General features: G+C 39.9%; 1 protein-coding gene across 3 annotated transcripts; it reads right to left on the reverse strand.

The window, feature by feature from the left end:
* Positions 1 to 1,955: 1,955 nt before the first annotated feature.
* gpr156 (G protein-coupled receptor 156) lies at positions 1,956 to 19,304 on the reverse strand. Of its 3 annotated transcripts, XM_008401246.3 has the most exons (10): positions 18,387 to 19,304; positions 14,952 to 15,104; positions 10,650 to 10,777; positions 10,427 to 10,562; positions 10,232 to 10,342; positions 8,629 to 8,754; positions 8,334 to 8,429; positions 6,888 to 7,124; positions 6,127 to 6,285; positions 1,956 to 4,462 (listed from the first exon to the last, which is right to left on the reverse strand). In XM_008401246.3, the coding sequence occupies exons 2-10, from the start codon at positions 15,090 to 15,092 to the stop codon at positions 3,140 to 3,142; spliced, it is 2,457 nt and encodes an 818-aa protein (XP_008399468.2). In that variant the 5' UTR covers positions 15,093 to 15,104; positions 18,387 to 19,304; the 3' UTR covers positions 1,956 to 3,139. The 3 variants fall into 3 exon arrangements, with proteins under 3 accessions (XP_008399468.2, XP_081458552.1, XP_008399456.1); XM_081602426.1 differs by lacking the exons at positions 1,956 to 4,462; positions 6,127 to 6,285; positions 6,888 to 7,124; ... (4 more) ...; positions 10,650 to 10,777; positions 18,387 to 19,304 and adding an exon at positions 10,922 to 12,712 and having other exon boundaries at positions 14,952 to 15,098; XM_008401234.3 differs by lacking the exons at positions 1,956 to 4,462; positions 6,127 to 6,285; positions 6,888 to 7,124; ... (5 more) ...; positions 14,952 to 15,104; positions 18,387 to 19,304 and adding exons at positions 10,922 to 12,712; positions 13,114 to 14,019.
* Positions 19,305 to 19,309: the final 5 nt, after the last annotated feature.

The following is a 19,309-nucleotide window of genomic DNA, read 5'->3' on the forward strand; positions in this document are numbered from 1 at the left end:
CTTATCTTTTTTTTTCTTTTGTCCATTAAATCAAAATGTATTTATAGAGATTGTAACTTTAAAGTTATTGTTTAAACAACGTAATAATTATAAATCTAATCTTGTGAGTAGAGCACAATATCTGATTGAGAAATATTCTAATTGGTCGATGCGAATATGGCACATCTCAAAGAGAATGCAAATCACTGCTCCTAAAAGGAGAATCTTTCCTTTTTGCTGACGTTAGTGTGTCGGCAGTGTATTTCTTGTGTGATCTATTTATACTTTGTTGTGTCATATATCAAAGGGAATTTCTCCGAGGCTGTCCTTCAATGATTCGTTCACAGCAAGATTTTAAATACAGGCAGCTGGGCAGAAGTAATGAAGGAAACTGCTTTGTCTTCATAGCAACTCATCCCCTGGCAGCACAAGAGGAAAAAAATCACAGAGGAACATAGAAAAACAACAGTGAAAGCAGAACCAGTACTGAGAAGACAAAGTCTAATTAGAAAGAGAAGAATAAATGTGGTGCTTTGCAAGAGTACAGCCTTCGAACATTTTGTTTTAGATATGGACTTTGACATTTTTCATTTTATTTAAGGTGTGGAATTTGACTGAACCATTAGTGCATAGGCATGTGTCTTAATCTAAAACATCACAGTTTTGGTTGTGTGTTTAGAGAGTCATTGTCCTGCGATATGGTAGTTCTTGTCTGCACTCTCCCGTTGTTTTGCAGCCACTAAAAGGTTTTCTTCTAGGATTGCCTTGTATTTATCTTCATCCATCTGACCATCAACTCTAATTCTTAACAGCTTTGTTGTCCAGAGTCAAAAAAGCACCATACAGCATGATGATGCCACCACCACAAGATGTAAAGATAATATGCGGTATTGCTTTTCATCAGACCCATTTATGTATACGAGTCAAAAAGTTCAAATTGAACCAGAGCGCCTTCTTCCACATGTTTCCTGTGTCCCCCAGTGGATTCTAGTGAACTGCAAGCAGGAGGTCCCATGGCTTTCTTGAAGAAATTGCACAGATTCTTCCCCCTGAGTTGTGGATCTCTGCTGCTTCCCCAGAGTTATCATGGCCCTATTGTGGAAGTGAAGGGTCATAATGTTCCCAAGTTTAATACAGAAAACAAAAAAGGTTATTGTTTATAACCCAAAAATGCAAGATAGCTCAGGATTCATCTCAATTACAGTAATATTAACAGCAATCAATAAGCCTAGATATTGTTATGGATTCAAACATCAATTTTAATATTCAAAATAAAGCCCAAATAAAATCAGCCCAATCCCTTCTTAAAAGGTAAGATATTCTATTATTTTAATGGCTTAAATGTACTGGTTTCTGGGAGAAAAAAGAAGTATCTCCAGCTGCTGCAGCTCATCTGATACCCTGCAGCCACAATCATCTCCAGAATCAGTTCACTGCCACAAAAGACTGTTTGTAAAAGGGTCAAATTATTAAATTGCGTCATTGGTCTTGAGAGATGTCAGAGGTTGTTGTCAGGTGATTCATCAGCACTCAGACACCTGCTTACTCAATGATTTTAGGGCCCAAACTAAACAATGGGAGGCAGTGTTTAGTTTCTACGCTCCTCAGCTGTGGAATAAATTCCCTGAAAACCTGAAACCTTCAGGAACTGTTGGCGGCTTTAAATCAGGATTGAAGACGTTTCCGTTTACAGCAACTTCCCATCAAGATCAACTGCAGTTTTAGGCATTATTTGTCCCGTATTTGTGCATTTTTTTAATTTCAAAATCATAAAATAATAACTATGAGAAGTTTGAACTTTTTTTAAGACTTTTCAAGTTTTTTGTCCTCAGCAGTCACACAATTACTGTACACTGAAAAGTTCACTTTGTGATTCTGCCTGATGTGATTGGACCATTGATATAGAGAAAACACAGTTTTTTTATATTAAAGATTTATAAATAAATATTAAAAGAAATTCAGTGTTTACACAAAAGGTAACTGAATGTACATCTGTAACCATATATAAAATTTTATTAATTTTACACCTTTTTATGCCTGTTCTAATGACTGTTTTCTGTGTTAGCATCATGTTTAGAACAATAACTTAAAGGTAGTTAATAATATTATCAAAACATCAGCATTTTTGGGCAACACATTTTCATAGATCTAAAAATCTTATGAGCAAACAAACAGAATTCAACAATTATGCTTTCTTCATATAAAAATGGAAAAACAAAGCATTTCTTACTGAAATTAGAGCTACATTATCTCCAAGTATAAAAGTTCATCTTCTTTAAATACAATAATCATTGAACTGGTGCTTTAAGAGTCAGAATGCTGTGCTGCGAATAAAAGTATTTACTCCCTTAGAGACATATTCTATTTTTTTTGTTGTTTGTTTTTTTTATAACACTTAAAGGTTTCAGATCATCAAACAAGGTTTTCATAACTCACAGAGAGCCTAAGTAACTACAAAACTGAGCTTTCAAATAATGGTTTTGATTAAGGCAAAAATAAATAAATATATAAATATTGTATCCAAAATAATATATCCTTATTAATGTAATTTACTGCTTTGGTAAACCATGAGAAACTTTGATTAACCAGATTATATGATTCAGTTTCATTAGTCACACCCAGGCCTGACTGCTGTCAGACCTGTAAAATAATGAAACAATTCAAAAAGAACCAGTCCGACAAGATATATTACATCAAAAAATCTTAAAAAGAAACACAATTTAAAGACTGTTAAAAAAAAGATGAAAAACAAAAGTTCCTGACAAAATATATCAGTCTGGAAAGGCTTACACTTAGACTTTGGGACTCCAGAAATTCAAGCTGAACGGAACCTTCTGGAAGGTGTGGTACATGTTACATGTGGTGTACATCACAGCAACAGCCAAACATGGCCATGGTTTGATTCTTTGCTGCTTTGGGATAACTTGCCATAATTGAATAAAACATAAATTCTCTACCTAAATGAAGATGTCTGGGCATGAATTTGTGACTCTAAAGTCAAATATTTTGTGTTTATTCTAGTGTTAAAATGGGTTTAATTATCTGAAACTTTTCAGTGAAACAAACAAAAAAAAAATGTATAAGAAAGCAAATGATTCTTCACAGTAAGTTCAAGTGGTGGAAATAATTAAATAACACATAAAGTGCAGTAAACATTTTGTCATACTAAAGTAGGTTTGAGGTCATCTTTAAACACAACGGGCCGTGGGGGGCGACAGAGGTTGGTGTAATCCTCGTACTCGCTGTCAGACGAGTCCGAGGAGCTGTCTGAGGACAGGAAGGAGCCCCTCTGCAGGCAGGAATCACAGTAAGGACGGTGGTAGTAGCAGTAATCCGTGGAGCTGCTGGAGTCTGAGTCCCAGTATCCACTTGAGTCTCTGATGCATCGATGGCGTTGCTTGCCACTGTCGTCTTCTTCCGCACCGTGCTCAGGTGAGCAGTTCTGTCTAGCGCAACGCCAGAGTGGGCAATTGTGAGACCGCGAAGCATGCCTTCGACAGTTTTTCGCTTCCTCCTCTTCCTCTTTATCACCCTCTTTCTCCTCTACTGACTTGTCTAAGTCGGTGACGCTGCAATCAGCACAAAAATGTGTCTCATCTGGGTTTTGGTGTTCACAGGTGTCCCTTTTCAATTCACAAATGGGAACGTCTGAGCCTGTGTAGAAGCAGGATGAGGACAAAGCTCTCCTGGAGGGGTGGAAGGGAGGCCGACGTTTTCTCATGGCTTGCGGAGAGATGCTTGGGTATTGGAAAAGAGAATGAGAGGAACAGAGGGACAGAGGGGACAACGTGTTCAGTCTCGGTTGAGACGACGTCTTAGACGCCTGACCTGGAAATCGAAGCGCTGTCTCCATGACTGCGTCCATGCTCAGCTCCTGGATGATCTCTTGCAGCTTCTCGCTGCTGACGAAACCAGTCAGTTTGGGATTTGGTCCCACCTGCGTTGGCAGGCCACCATGACTGGCAAATTGTTCAACCCGAAAGGGATTCAGTCTTCTGCGGTTTTGAAGAGAGGTGACAAAATGAACAGCCTCCTCCGCTGTCCTTCCTGGAAATGTGGGGGACAGAGGTTGCTTGGCATTCTCTCTCACTGTGGATTCAGCTGTCTCTCTAGTTGCAGAGTTGGGGACATCTTTCCAGCTCCCACTTAGGATGTCATCAGTGAAGGGGGAAGAAGCAGGATGGAGGTCCATTGAGTTTTGACTGGAAGGTATCCGGAGTGCATTTAAGGGATGAGGAGGCAGAGTGAGATTATGAGAGGCTGGAGGAGGCAAAAGTTTGGATTTTGTGTCTCTCTGGGATAAACAGGAAGAGGAGCTTCCTTCAGACTGAAGCTCAGTGGTCTGGGTAGAGGAGGAGTTGAGATAAGCAGCAGAGGAATCAACGTCCTGGTCCCCTAGGGGCTGGCTTGCTGTCATGAGCCTCAGGAGTTTATCCTTGGCGTTGTTTACCTGCTCTTGAAGACTGTCAATCGCAGCATTCTTCTGAAAAGTCAAAAGAAAAAGCAGAAGTTTAAATATTTGAAAACAAAAAATGCTCGATATTACCACTTAACTGGATTACAAGACATTTCGACAACTTGTTCAGATTTTAGTGTTTGGCTCATGTTCTTGTCAGGGCATTTGTAAATAATGGTGTTCATGAAACTAAAATCCTAACACCTGTCCTTGGTGTACTGTCTTTAATTTCATGCTTGCAGTGAGCCACCAGTGAGCCATGACACTTCCGTTACAGCAATTTCCATAAATCATAACATGTTTTGTTAGTACAGGTTGTAAGACTACAGTGTAGAAGATACACAATTTCACAAATCTGGACTTTTGACCAATAATTTGCTTTTTACCATTTACAATAATGTTCACACTGATATGGAGAACATTACTGGAGCAGCTTGGTGTCCATCTGGGAGAATGAAACTATTCGACATTCAAATCAAGTTTATGAGGCAGGAGAGTTCTTCTGTCAGTTTCGGTCCCAGTTGTAAAGAAATGCTTAACAAGTTAGATCAAAAGATAGAGAAAGCATGCTAACATTAGCCTAGCACTTCACCAAACTGCACCATATGAAAACATTGTCAGGAGGAGGAAGATAGTTAACCACATTCAATGGTCACTGGACAAAATCCTGTAACCTGTGGGTGCTAGGAAGGTGGGTATCTTTCTGCCCACCGTTGCTCAGAAAGTGGCTCACCGTTGCTCCAGATAAATAAAATCGCTTACCATAGCTTTTTTAAACTTAAACACCTGAACTTGAATCTGCATTTTGAAAGTCATTGTTAGTTGGGTTAAAAGGGACACAAGTGACCACGGTGACCTCTGACTACGGCAGAAAATGGCAACAATGGGCTCATGAGGGTCAGATCTGGTCTACATTTTCAGAGCGGCAATAATAAATTTGGCCTCATTAAAATATTCAGTTATTGCTACTGTATTGACACACAGAATCATCTCTCAATATGTAACAAGTTAGTTTAGAAGAGTTTTAACTGATTAAGAGAGGACTGAATGAGCTAAACATAGAGCTTAGAGAGGATGAAACTATGTAATACTTGCTAAGGTTATAAATTACGCTTTCACTGGCCTGGATGACCATGAATTTTAAATACTCTTGCCCTAAAAAGGAAGCTGCATTCTGATCAAGTCACCAAGGTAGTTTTTGTAAAGAGAATTGGGATTTACAGAAGTAGACACACTGATGAGGCAGGTTATAGCTCGTAGAAAGCATCTGCGTTAAGCAGCTAATCAAAAGCCCTCAACAGCTTTTAATCACATCAATATATTTTGTCTTCAAATAATGGCATCGTCTAATTTCTCTGGCTCATTTTTTAGGGGCCATCCTCTTATCCTAATATGGTCATAGCTGGCTCCACAAAGTAAAAGACAAAGACAGCCATTTAGAAACCAACTTGTTACATAACGACAGTTACATTCACTTCTGTCTGACTACTCCACGAACAGTCCTACACTCTGACAAACTCTAACAAACAAGATGATGCAAATGTTCCCAAACAACTTTCAACATTTTAACCAAGGGGAAATTTTGGATGACTGATGCTCATATGCACTGAAATATTAAAATACACATATAAAGAATATAATCTCTGTTTAAATTAACCACTTTGTGCATAAAAAAACCCCCATTACATTACCTCATTCAAGAGCTTTTTCATTGAGCTGTTCTCCCCCAGCAGGAAGTAGATCTCGTCCTGGCTGTAGACAGATGGCTGACTCTTACTGGGGCTGCTGAAATATTTGGCCATCTGACTCGGGTTGTTCTGATCCTCCTCAAACTGTCGCCACTGGGTCAGCTGCAATAAGACAAGTTTGATATTTAGGAGCTTTATGTATGTTACACAGATTCCCAGCAACACTTAAACCTCTAGGACAAGAAATAAATCCTTTCAGGGATATCTCTACGAGGTGCGCTTTAGAGCACTGCTCATTGTTGAACTATTTCCTTCCCTCTCGCTGCAGACGCATTCCTTTATGTTAGCATAAACCTGTTGTTAGACTCTCAGAGTCGTAAACCTGTTTGCAGCCTGCAAAGTTTTGACTCATTATCTGGACTTCTTTGTGAGTCATCTTCTCCTGACAGACACCGAAACCTCATCCATCAGTGCAACAAGCACATGTCAGGTTTATTGGTTTTACCCTAAACCTTCCTATACACACACTGTCATCTGTCCATCTGTTATAGTTTCTCTTTGTGGGATGGATTTCCTCATGACAGATCTAAAAAAAACCAATGAAAAAACTCACATTTTGAGATTTAAGGAAGAGATAATGAAAGTGTAACCAAAATTATAGACAAGATAACTTTATTTTGTGTTTTTTGTTTGTTTAAACAAATTACAATCTAAGCTGATATTTAGTCTTTATAGTCAGGAATCTGCTAGGTTTGGTCTCTGACCTGTGGCACAAACAGCATGCAGTTAGTGGCCAATGTGCAGATGAAGATGGCTCCAGCCACTGTGCTGTAGACCAGGTTGGGCCAGGCGTGCAGGAAGAAGAACACAGGGAAGGCCACAGCAGAGGAAAAGGTGACCAGAGTGACGGCCGTTATGATGGAGGGAGACTGGTTGACTGGAGGATGGCTGACGTTGCTGGTGAGTCCAGCCAGGTATGTGCCATAAAGGAGGAGGCAACCCTTGATAAAGAAGAGCAGAAGTCGTTATTTTCACATGGTACTGTTTAACTAAATTTACTCTCTTGTTATGCTTTGTTTTTAAGTATTTATTTAGATTTAGATTTAAACTACCCAGAATCACAATGACTTTACATAAGATTTTATTGATCCCATACTGATAAAATTCCCTTGACAAAGTTTTCTTGTATACCGGATGGGGAAATTCAAAATCCCATTGTGGTAATTTTGACATTCTTTTATCTTGTTGCATGTCAATCACTGGGAACCTGTTTTTATTCATTGGTGAGCTTATTATTCAAGAAATAATTATGCAAATTAGCTCCTAATTTGACAGCTGAAGCATCATTTGCATATCTAAAAGTAACATTTCAGAAAATAATTTCACTCAGGAATTTGAGCAACTTCCAAGATAATTAGTTCAGAGTTTTAAAAACGTGTTATCAGTGCAAAATACCACACCCCATACTTTTGGTAAATATGTGTAAAAAGCCTTAAAATGAATTCCTTTTTAATTGCACTGTCAGAAACTGTGCTTTTTAATTAAAAGGATAATCTTTTTTTTCACATAGTCACTACGCCAAACTTTTGGATACATTATAATTTCAATGGATGTAATTATTTTAGTAAACTATTGTCACTACAAGTCAATCTGAGTGTCTGGGGACATTTCAGAAATAATTCATGACTGCCAGTCTCGGATCGACATAAACATGACACAAAAGACAATTTATATTTGTCACCGTGTAAAACAGTAAAGAAAAGACAACATGCCATTCAAGTTCAGCAAGTGGGTATTAATCTTCATAGGTCAGGAAGGTAGCTGCTTATCTAAGTGTGCTGCAGTCAGAGTAAAAATTAAAAAGTATAAAACATTTGGAAGATTGCCACTATGAACAATGAAGAGGACTTTTATGGGGGTACATTTTTCATTTTGTGATTATGCCACTGTAGTTAAACATAAATTTGCACATTATTCCCAGAGATACCAGTGACTGTGGAGGGAGCTGTATCGACCTTTCCAGTTTAACTTTGTGTCTTAGACATACTCACTTTATTTCTAAATCTCTGCGGGTTTGTTTTTTCTAAACTGGAAATGGCATTCTTGGAAAATAAATTGCATAAAATACGTCACTATCAAAAAACACTAAATGCAGTGAGTCAGTGGTGTTGTTACTGTGTAGAAGAATAAATGAAATTGCTGAAGCTTACTTTCTGAACAGCAATGATGATGAGCCAAATATTTGCGAATTCTGAGGAGCAAGAGTCCAGCTGTGACAAAGAGTAGGAGGTGTCTCTCTCAGTCGCCTACATGAATGGAAACCAAATATTACATCAAAATTGACACATCCACGCAAAAAAGAAAAATCGCCATTTGTGTACTCTGTTTAATCAAAACACATCTAAAAGAACTAAAAATTCAGACTCAATCATGACTCAGTAATATATTGCATATGAAATCTACCAAACAAATCAATGCAAAGCTTACTACTGTAATTATTCTCACCTTGGCAACAGCTCTGACAGATCGCGAGCATCTCACCGGGTCTGTGAGATTCCAGGTGGTGAGAAGCAGAATCTCCAGTAGAATCAGCAGAACCACCATGCCAATCAGCTGGATGTCTCGAATGATCTGAGATGTAAAAAGATGCAGGAATAAAGATTAACTCTTTACACCTTACAGCTTTACACCATCCACACACAGAAACTTGATCTGCAGATAATAAAAAAGAGCTCAGAGTAATTACACACCGAGGCTAATTTAGTAAATGCTCAATCTAAATTTGACAGTATTCAATTATTTAGAGCCATGTGCAGCCATGCATTACTGTTGTCAGGTTGAATTACTCAAAAATACTTCATTAATTACTAAAGAAACAAAATACGTGAGCGTCCGTTGAAATGGTTTATGTGACTCAGAGCTTTTATGTGGAATACATGCTGTACAGGGCAACTGAAAACTGAACCCGTAAGGGAAAACTTATATAAGGAAAGCTGTGACAATCAGGTTGCATAAGTGTGCACATCCCTGTGCACACTTATGCACAGGGATGCACACTTCTTGTTGAACAACACTTCAACAAGAAGTGTTGTTGAAACACTTCTTGATTTAATTTCAGCATTTAGTCCCTCTTGGTACATGTTTATCACCATCCAACATCTTGATTTGACAATATTTCGTCATTGTCTTGTAAATTTCCATCAGATTGTCAAGGCATCCCTCTTCAGGTGAGCAACACACTTAGTTCAGGATGCTATTGGACTTTCCAAAATGTAATTTTTTCTAACATGATGCCAGCCTTTAGTTTATTTGTATTTTCAATTGGACTTTTTGTGATGCTAAAATCTGAAACCCAAAATCAGTTTAGAGGTATGGGTGGAGTGGGATCTCATCTGCAGTGACGGGAAAACTGCTCTGGTCTGTTGCAGTGAATAAAGAGCTCAGCCAGTGTCTGACCCCTAACTCTGGTCATAAGATCATAGATCATGACTTAGCTTGAATGTCAGAGAGTTGGTTGAAGAGGTTCAAGTATCTGATCAGGATGCTACCTAAGCTTCTCCCTTTGAAAATGTTTTAGGTACTGCCTCCTGGGAGAAGAGCCCCTGGGAGAATCAGTACTATACAAGGGACTACATATTCTTTCTGGCATGGGAATGCCTAGAGATCTACTATAACGAGCTGGAGTGTCGCTGGGAACACGAAGGTCTGGCTTTCTCCTCTAGACCTGTTACCCTACAACCTGGTCTGAGATAAACAAAAGGCAAAGAATGGATGGATACAATTTTGAAATAATTTATCAATAATTTATCAATAAGTTACACAAATCTGGGATTTTACGTTTTGAATCTGCTAACGTAGTGTTTTCAATAAAAGGACAGTGAATAACAGCCAGAAAGCTGTCTTTTTATATAACAGCTTTGCATCTCAGTGTATCATGAGGTGACATGAGATTACATACTAAGACAATCAATTTCTATATTAAATTACTTTGAGATTTGTGTTATTGCAACAGTATGCTCTCAATTCAAACTACAGTGATACAAAAGAAGAAGACAAGAATGTGCATGTCAACGAGACGAGCACAAGGAAACCAGAAGAGCCTGCCTACCACTCTCTTGTCAGGAACTCGCTGAGTGAAAACTCTGTAGAGCCTCCAGGTCTTTCCCAAAATTGGCCCAAAGACCAGGGTGCTTCCAATGCAAAGCATCCACATCCGAGCCTGGAGGAGGGAAAACCACAAGGATCATCTTAAAATGTACCTCCAATGGTATAAAACTGCAGCTACAAGGATTTACATACTTACTTGAAGCAAAGTAATAGACGCTTCAGCTTGTGTGTGAGTTTGCTCATCCGTTGCAAATAGAAAGCCGCTGATATATGTGAGGACACTTCCAAAGAGAGTCAGAACATTTAGGTTGGGACTGGACATCTTCACTATCCTGATGGAACAACACAAGCAGACTCCTTTAACATGACAGTATTCAGTTGCTTGATGAATTTGTTATTAAATACACTTTTCACGCTACCTGTTGTTTTTGAAGCGCAAGGTGAAAACCAGAAAGCAGAACGCCAACAGGATGCCAGACGATAGCATCGTCCAGACAACCGCTCTGAGTGCAGGAGAGAGGGACCGCCTTGGGACCTCTGCTGCCAACTACACACACAGACATGGACATTTATTCCCCATAAAGTCCGAGCCCCTTCTGGTACCCTTATGGAAAAGATATTTAATCCTACAAGTGCTCTAGAGTCCAGGTTTCTTCAAATTCCAGATGTAAAAATTGAAACCAAGCACAAATTCACAAGGCAGAATTTTATTGCAGGGAAAAAAAGCATCAAGCATTACAAAACAGATGTGGAACTATAACTTTAATCAGTAATAAAGTTTGCTGAAGCATCTGACAGCATCGTAAAAGATAGTACATTGTAAAAATTCAGATATTCAAAGGCAGGATAATGAGAGGTGCTGAGTTGACCCCACTGTGATTCCGTCGCGGGTTGAAGTAGGGGAAAAGTCTCTCACTGAAAGTGTATCCGGTGTACGTGTAGATATGAGAGTGAGAGTCTGAGTTGTAAAATGAAACCTGCCCCGCTTCCATGTCCACATACACCAGGACTGTCTGTGGCTTTTCCACCAGTGGCAGTCTAACAGGAGGACTGCTGAGTGCCCAGTAACTCTCATCCTCCCTCATTCCCAAAGTCCAGTAGCCTCTTTCAGGGTTCAGCAGGTTCCCTCCTTTTCTATTGACCGACTCGAGTCCCACTCCGATATCCCACTCTGTCTTCCCTTTCACCTGAACCTCATAGGAGAACCTCCTGAAGCAGAAGCCCTCCTTCCCCAAGACACTAACACAAGGGTAAAATCTCGCTGGATTGTCAGGGAGGTTCACAGCCACGTCTCTGTGATAGACCTGCTTCCGGTTTTCTGAAAGAACGAGTTTGGGGTGAGCTGTGTCTGGATCCAGCGTCACATCCACAGCGTAGGCTTTTACTCGCTCAAATTCAACCTTGCAAAGCCTCTTTACCTCTGCTTTGACGGTTTCCTCAAGCTGTGACGCTGCTCTCCTGAGTGCCCTCCTCACCGTTCCCACATAGACTGCACTTTCTACCCAAATCTCAGACCAGTCATTGATGGGCAGCTTTGTGGAGAAAGCCGGAAAGCTCTGGAGAAGGTAGAGGTCATCATTTGTCTGTGAGAGCAGCTCCAAATCAGTGCTCCTGTTTGTCAGCTGATTAATCTCTTGCTCAAGATCCAATGTAATCTCACTGGCCCTGCTTTCAACACTCCTCTGTTTTGTCAAGACTGCCTCAGCCACTTCAGCTTGGACTGCCTTAACAACTTGAAGCAGTTTGTTGAAGACCAGAAAACTTTCTTCAATCTCTTTTTCAGTGTTTCTTTTGCTAAGCTCAACAGCTTGACCGATCTCACACGTTTTCTGTAGCCTACTGTGGATGCCTTCTTTCACTTCCACGTTCATACTTCTGATCTGATCTCTCCTGTCTTGGCTTTCGTGCTCTATAGGAGCCATACGATGTGCCTTGTGGTCATCCTCAACACAGATCTGGCATATGTACGTCTGGTCTGTGTGGCAGAACAGGCTCAGGAGGCTCTCGTGTTTCTTGCACAATCTGTCTCGCATGTTCATAATTGGGTTGATCAGGGTGTGTTTCTTGAGGGTGCCTAGAACGTGATGGGGCTCCAGATGTGTCTGGCAAAATGAAGCCAAACAGTCCAGACAGGTTTTAAAAGCTTTCACCCGTTTACCGACACACACATCACAAGCGACTTCCCCCTTATTGCCTGACTTGTCCATACTGCCGAGTCTGTTTTTGTATTTCATTTCCCCATGGTCTTTAAATTGAGCAGCCACCTCTGATATAAAGGTGTTGACTTTGAGGTCAGGCCTCTTGTACAGCTTGTGTTTACACATGGGGCACTGCGGCAGATTGGTACTCTGCCAGTATCTCTGGATGCAGTCACAACAGAAGTTGTGCCCACACGGAGTGGAGACCGGCTGGTTAAACACATCCAGACAGATGGGGCAAAGGAGCTGCTCCTTGGACAGAATGCTGGTGGCTGTAGCCATATCTGGGAACACATCCAGAAAGAATAAGAAAACAGGTGGGATTTTATGGAATACGTTGCCTCAGCTTCTTTTATTTTTGGCTTTCCACTATCTTACAAGGCATAAAAATACTTGTGTCCTAGTTAGCCATGAACAGTAACAAATGCACGGTGTTATGTTTCATTACACCGTGTCACATGCTATCAGGGTAGTTCTTATGTTAGCCAGGAACAGCTAGCAACACTAGTGAGGCATTTTATGGACAATGCAATGAAAAACTAAAACAGAACATTTGCTGGATTTAGATGATGCATTCACACAACGCTCACACAAAATTTGGTTCAAACTGTTGACTTGCTTTAAGGTAATTAATTGCACAAGTTAACATCATGAAGCATGAGAAGATTTCTAAGAGGCAGCTCACCTTGCTTCTTTTTGGTCCTTTGAAGAGAGAAATACTCGATTGTGTTCTTTGTCAAAGTGTTTCTGCTGCTTTATCTTTTTTTTGTGAGAAGTCTGTTTACAGTATCTCCCGTCCGGCTTCTGCTGTTGGTCTGTCCTCCCTCTTCTCTTAAGGGTATCGGGGACAGAGGGGATTCTAAACATAGCTTCAGTCCATGCCCATTACCTTTCCCGATTTCAGCTGTTTCCATCAACTGGAATGGTACCATAGTTCAAACAAGCAAACCCGGTGCATTTAAAGAAAATATGAGGAGGCATAAAGTTGTTGCTAGGACCGCATTTACATAAAATATAACCTATCTTTGGCGTAAATAGAGTCAAATGGTTGTCATGTAGTCTGGTGACCAGATGCCACTTCTTGTTGCAGTTCTCCAACAATGACCTATGGATATTTTTATATTTTTCTCACCTCCCTTATGTTGCTCAATGTGTCTTAGAACGTTAAGAATAATCAGACCCACCATTTGTAAAAACTCAAAACAGTGACTCAACATATTTGAAGTTTTTAAGGCCAGTGAGGTGGAGCAGAATGTTCAGGATAGCTCATATTTCCTCTATTTTTGTCACATACAAATAACATCAAGCTAATTTTCTGACTTTGGGGCAGCCCAACTACATGAGGATCACCCACTAGAGCTGTTACTCAATTGTAATGGGAAACCAGCCATAGATTTGAGCCGAGTCAAGGTGATAGTGGAAAAGAGACATGTCTGTCTTAGTTTGTAGATTTGCATGGAGAACTGGGTTTTGGTGCTAAATCCTATTTTATGTTTTCCCTCCAAATACATAATTAAAAAAATTTTTATTTATTTTTGTGCAATCTCCATTGCAGAGTTATACTACCACCATAAAAGATGAGTTTATTTTATGCCTTTTTACACATTGTGTAAAAAGGCATAAAATAGTTGTTGATGGCTCTATGCATGCCAGTATTACGTATCTATTTATATTTACTCTATGCTGTGGAATTGCAATTAAAAATGTCCATATGAAAATTTCAGAGTAAAATTCTTATCAGCTTTTGTTAATTCCACTGTTTCTCATTATTGATTGACATGCAGGATAGTTGCTATGATAACTAGAGAAATTGAAGACATTTCCAAGTTATGTGTAACCATCTAAAACATTGAGCCAAATAATTTAAATAACTGAAAACAATAAAACAGTGTCTGAAAACGAATGTGTAACAATAAATCTTTACAACACAGCCACAAGCCTGGAAATCTGGCATTCTGAGTTGTGTCAAGTTCCAAACACAGGACCCGAAGGCTGTCAGTTGTGGGAATAAAAATTTGTGCCAAAAGTGCACCAAGTGGAATATAATATGTGTAAAAAGATGCATGTGGCTGGCACTTAAACATACAACTAATTCACTTGAAGTAGTTATCTAAGATACAGTGCTCAAAGTTATTTATTTGTATGTCTGAATTTTTATATTTTTTAAAACTTAAGATGAATAAATCTTTTAATTGTCATCGCTCTAAAGCAATGCTAGCATGCATTCATCTTCATCAGTCAAGAAATAGTGACAACAGTATCTATGGGGAGATTATAACGAGGGAACCGCAGCATCGACCTCCACTACAACCATTGGAAATATCCAGACTTTTGAATAGAAATCTGTAGAATTGTCTTCGCAAATGGAAAACAGATCATCACTGGGTTTTTCAAACACACACACTGGTTATCGCCTACAGTCTCAACACCAGGCAGAAAACTCAAATTGTGTGCATACATATACTGTGTGAATAAATTGAGAACAGAGAGACAGTAGAAAATGTAGGTCAAGAAAAAGATTACCGAGTTTAGGATGCATAGTCTCTGTAGGACGTCCTGGCCTTCCTGCCTGCTGAGTCCAGCCTGGATGAGGCAAAGTGGGGAATCACACACAGAGCTGCAGTTCAGCTCAGGCTCCATGGCTGGCCCCAGTCTGTCCACCATCACAAACACATTCTGTGGGACAATCAAACAACGCAACTCATAAGGTCACTCTTGGGAAATAAACAATGGACTTTAAACAAAGCAGTGAATGCACTTTAACTTCTTAAATTATGTTTGGTGCTTCAGTTGTTCAGTTTCATTTAAATTGAGTTACTTGAGTTACAATCATATAAGAATATGTCACAACGCATCCGCGGTTGCAAGACCTAGGTACACCACAGTGTGGTGCTATGACAAAAACAAGGAGGAGTGGGGGGAAGCAGATAATTTTGCATTGTGCTGGTGGTAGAAAACAACCTCAGAAAGACAAGAGAAGCCTTTGAGTTTCTGTTTGTCCTCATTGTTTCACTCTGTCATCATAGAAATGACCTGGTATACAGTCAGCTTTTAATTATGTCGACATATTCTGCAGTCAGCTCAGCTGTTTAGTTAGAGCGTCTGAGACTGACTTTACAGGAACAAAAATTGTCAGTGCTGCCACGGGCATTTTTTTTTCTTTCTTTTTTTATGAGGCTTCGCTTAGGTTGCTCTGACATGCTGGAGATTGGAAAATGAGGCACATCTGATACTCAGAGCTGAACCTAGACTTGAGTATGATGATTGTAATTGCAGATGTGACTCAGCCGCATGATGCCAGGGCAGGTTAAAATCGCTTTTATTGATACGTATTGGCAGACAGGTGTGTGTGTTTATGTGAGCAGGGTGAAATCAGACGCAGCACGTCTCATCCACGTCTGTGGAATGACTAACACCGCCAGAATGGCCTTGGATGTGCTGAGTAATTGGACATTCAGAAAAACATGGACTGAAATGTTCAAAATGAAACAACCCAAAGTGAGAGAAGTTCAAAGATATAAACTGTAAACTCAACAAAGCAGCCCTACTCGTTTGGGAAACGTCTGAAGTTCCTGCTCATGTCCTGTCGTCACTTTCCCAGTATAGATCACAGCCCAGCTTCTTCCCGCAGGAAAAGCCAGAGGAGTAAGGCATTTCCTCTAGCTTTTCAAACCCTCTGCCTGAAACGCTGTTGTTTTAAACTTGGAAAAGAGCCCACCACTGTACAGGTGTCAGCGAGATCTACCCAACATCCAACTTTGGGTGTGGGACGACAGAAGGGGGTCAGTGTGTGAGCAGAACAAACAGTTTGTGACTTCAAACTGTCTTCCGTTTTTCTGGACATGTTTTGACAGTTCACAAAAGTCATGAGGAGTGTCTTCTAAAGTCCTGAAGGCTAAACCGCAAGTAATACCTGAGCTACCTGTGTGAGTGTGTGTGTGTGTGTGTGGGATGGGCCTATATCCTGTGTAAAGTTTAGCTTGCACCCAGCTACTTTATCTTCAACGTAGCGACTTATAGCGAAGGGTATTGGCATTGTCATATTTTTGAGGTAGAAAACATACAATTCTTAAACGCATGGAACAAAAATAAATCCCTATCGGTCTTGTAATTGGTTTTTCAAGTAGATGAATAATTTTAAAATGCTTTCATCTCACACAGAAAAAGCCTTTCCAGTATTGCCCTCATAAGCAGATGTGCTATTCTTTAATTGTTAGTGCTGTAGAATATGTCACCCAACTGTTTCTCATAATAATCACGGCACAAATTGTTTTTTCAACAACACAAAAATGCTTCTTTGTGGGAAAAATTCAAATGGATGTGTGGTGGCTCACTGGCACCACATAAAGGATACAGTTAGCAAATTTGCTACAAAGACAATTGGATTTCTGTGGAAGAAAACAGATGAAGAGGAAAGACTTCCCCTCAATCAACCAAAGACGGTCTCTATGTCATAGGATTATGAATTGGCTTAAATGTGGCTTTAAGGACAGCAACAACTCAAACCACATGCCAAGAGCAGAGGCAGGGCGTAAACAGCCAGACCACAGAGGAGACTGTAGTTATTGTAAAAAAAGTTTTTTTTATTGAAACAAAAATGCCTTCTTTAATCATAGCTTTTTTGAGCGACATGAGAGATGCTATACTACCTAGTTGAAACCTCAAAAGTAAATTATGAACTAATTAAATGAGGAAAAGTGTCACTTAACCAACTGATGCCCTGCAGTATCCCAGCCTGAGGTCTTTCTGTACAGAGTTTACATGTTTGCCTGAGTCCAGATTGTACCCTGCCTCCGCCCCCTTGCAACGCACCAAAAATAAATGGAGAGGGACAATGGATGGTTGGTGACAACTATTTAGAGAAATGGAAATGTTGGTGAGGACCAAAGCTGAAATTGAGTTTTCTTGAACGCTGCATTTCATTATGTCCTGAAATGTGTTTCTAAATCCAAGGGTGGGATGCTGGTTTGTTAGATCTCCACGTTACAGCACTGAGACAACATTACTCCTGATTTCCTCACTGGATAAATCTCTGTATAGATTTCAAGTTATGAACTTAAATTCAAGCTGGGCATTTCGCTATCACTACTTACTTCTTACCTGACAGTCAAATTTCAAATGTAATGTCATCAGTGTTCAGAAACCTTTTGCTTTAATCTCAAACATAGAAAGAAAAAACTTAAACTAATACCGGTACAATCCAAATTGAAAAAGAAAAGTAAAACTGATGGTATGCGCCCTTACAGGCTTTCCTAACAGGTCGCAAGTCTTCGCAACACTTTTAGGGAAGTTTCTTAAAAATTATTAAAAAATGGGAATAAAGAGATTTATTATCCTATCAACCATTAAGAAAAGATTAGAGCTGCAACTGCCAGATTTAGGCCCGATTCAGGGGACAAAATTGAAACATTCTTTCTGAGTCAGTAATCCGTTTATAAGTTTATTCTTTAATCTGAGTTAGAATGCAATTACAGGCAGTCACAAAACAGAGCTCTGGATCTGGTGCACACCACACGCAGAGGATATTAAAGTGTGTTTTAAGCAACTATTCATTTGTCGTAAATTCACCTAAATATGTGTTACACATGCAGTCTATGCGGCGGCGGATTCGGGGCTGAATGAGACTTCAAGAAATGCAAACTGTATAGATTAATTAAAACATCTCCCAGGAAAAAAAAAAAAAAAAAAAAAAAAGTGTTGAATCCCTTTAAATTGTATTTGATGCGGATTTTAGGAGTGATGTCCAAATGCGGATTAACCTGTGTATAAGCGAGCATCTTTTTTTTTTTTTTTTTTTGGTTGAAAGAGATCTTTACGCACTGCTTTACGCACGCCGGACTACTTCAACTCTGTTGTAACGACGCCGGTGATTTAAAACCCGAAGATAAATCACAATAATAATTTTTTTAAAAATTACAAAATTGCTACGTATGATTTTAAGAAATGAAAGCTCCAAACCTCGGGCTTCAGTGAAAGAGGACTCCTCCATTGCGACGTCTTGCCTCAAATTCCATCGTTTACGCCTCCAAAAACGTGTGAAAAAAGATACAAATAAACACAAATAAAAGTGATCCAGCATCGCTACATGGTTTCCAAGGCTGCAGACTTGATCTGATCCCACTATACTTGACCTCGCCGTCAAAACTGTCAGCCTGAGGATCCTGTCACTCAAGAAAAATTCTCAGCAGACTGCAGGAGTTTCCATTTGAGCATGACGGGAGGGAGGAGGGGAGGGAGGAAGGGCAAGGGTGTGTGTGTCAGCAGAGGAGGTAACTTTTCCCTCTCTCTCCAAAAAAATAAAAAAAATAAAAAAAATAAACGCTCCTCCAGCCACTCATAGTGTGATGCGACCGTGCGGTGCGGGAAGGGATGTCACAAATAAATTCCTCTGGGGAGCCTGGTTGGGGTTTGGGACACGCTGGGCGGCACATTATCTGGGCACCAACGCAAACAAACAGGCTGCTTGTTGAAATGGAAACTCAAATTATAACTGACTTGTTGTTTTAAAGCAGGCGTTTCTGATTCTCCGAGCAAAAATAATGTTTCTGCAGGCTGACAAATCACATCAGCGCGTGAGCTGCTCGCTAATGCCTCAACGCAGATATTCGCGCATTTGTTCCGCCAAGCTAGAAGAGGTATAAAGTTGTTATTAAGATGTCACAGAGATTTACTGTGGGAGCCTTCACACACACACACACACACACGCACACACACACACACACACACACACACACACACACACACACACACACACACACACACCTATACTGGTTTTGGTGTACTAGCAGGACACTTTTTTCAAACCAGTTTTTTGCAACACTAAACGGACACCCCTTTCCACTTATGCTAGAAAGACGTAGTAAGTTGTCAAAAATCTTGTT

This window comes from Poecilia reticulata, chromosome 2, assembly GCF_904066995.2.
Source record: "Poecilia reticulata chromosome 2, P_reticulata-male-v2, whole genome shotgun sequence".
NCBI lineage: Eukaryota > Metazoa > Chordata > Actinopteri > Cyprinodontiformes > Poeciliidae > Poecilia > Poecilia reticulata.

Bases quoted from the DNA above. Each gene is read 5' to 3' on its own strand.
- gpr156 (XM_008401246.3), bottom strand. From the start codon at position 15,092: ATGGTGGACAGACTGGGGCCAGCCATGGAGCCTGAGCTGAACTGCAGC. The intron at 10,778-14,951 runs GTAATCTTTTTC...CTGTGTGTGTAG, and splicing joins GACTATGCATCCTAAACTCG to TTGGCAGCAGAGGTCCCAAG. The intron at 7,125-8,333 runs GTAAGCTTCAGC...TTCTTTATCAAG, and splicing joins TCATCATTGCTGTTCAGAAA to GGTTGCCTCCTCCTTTATGG.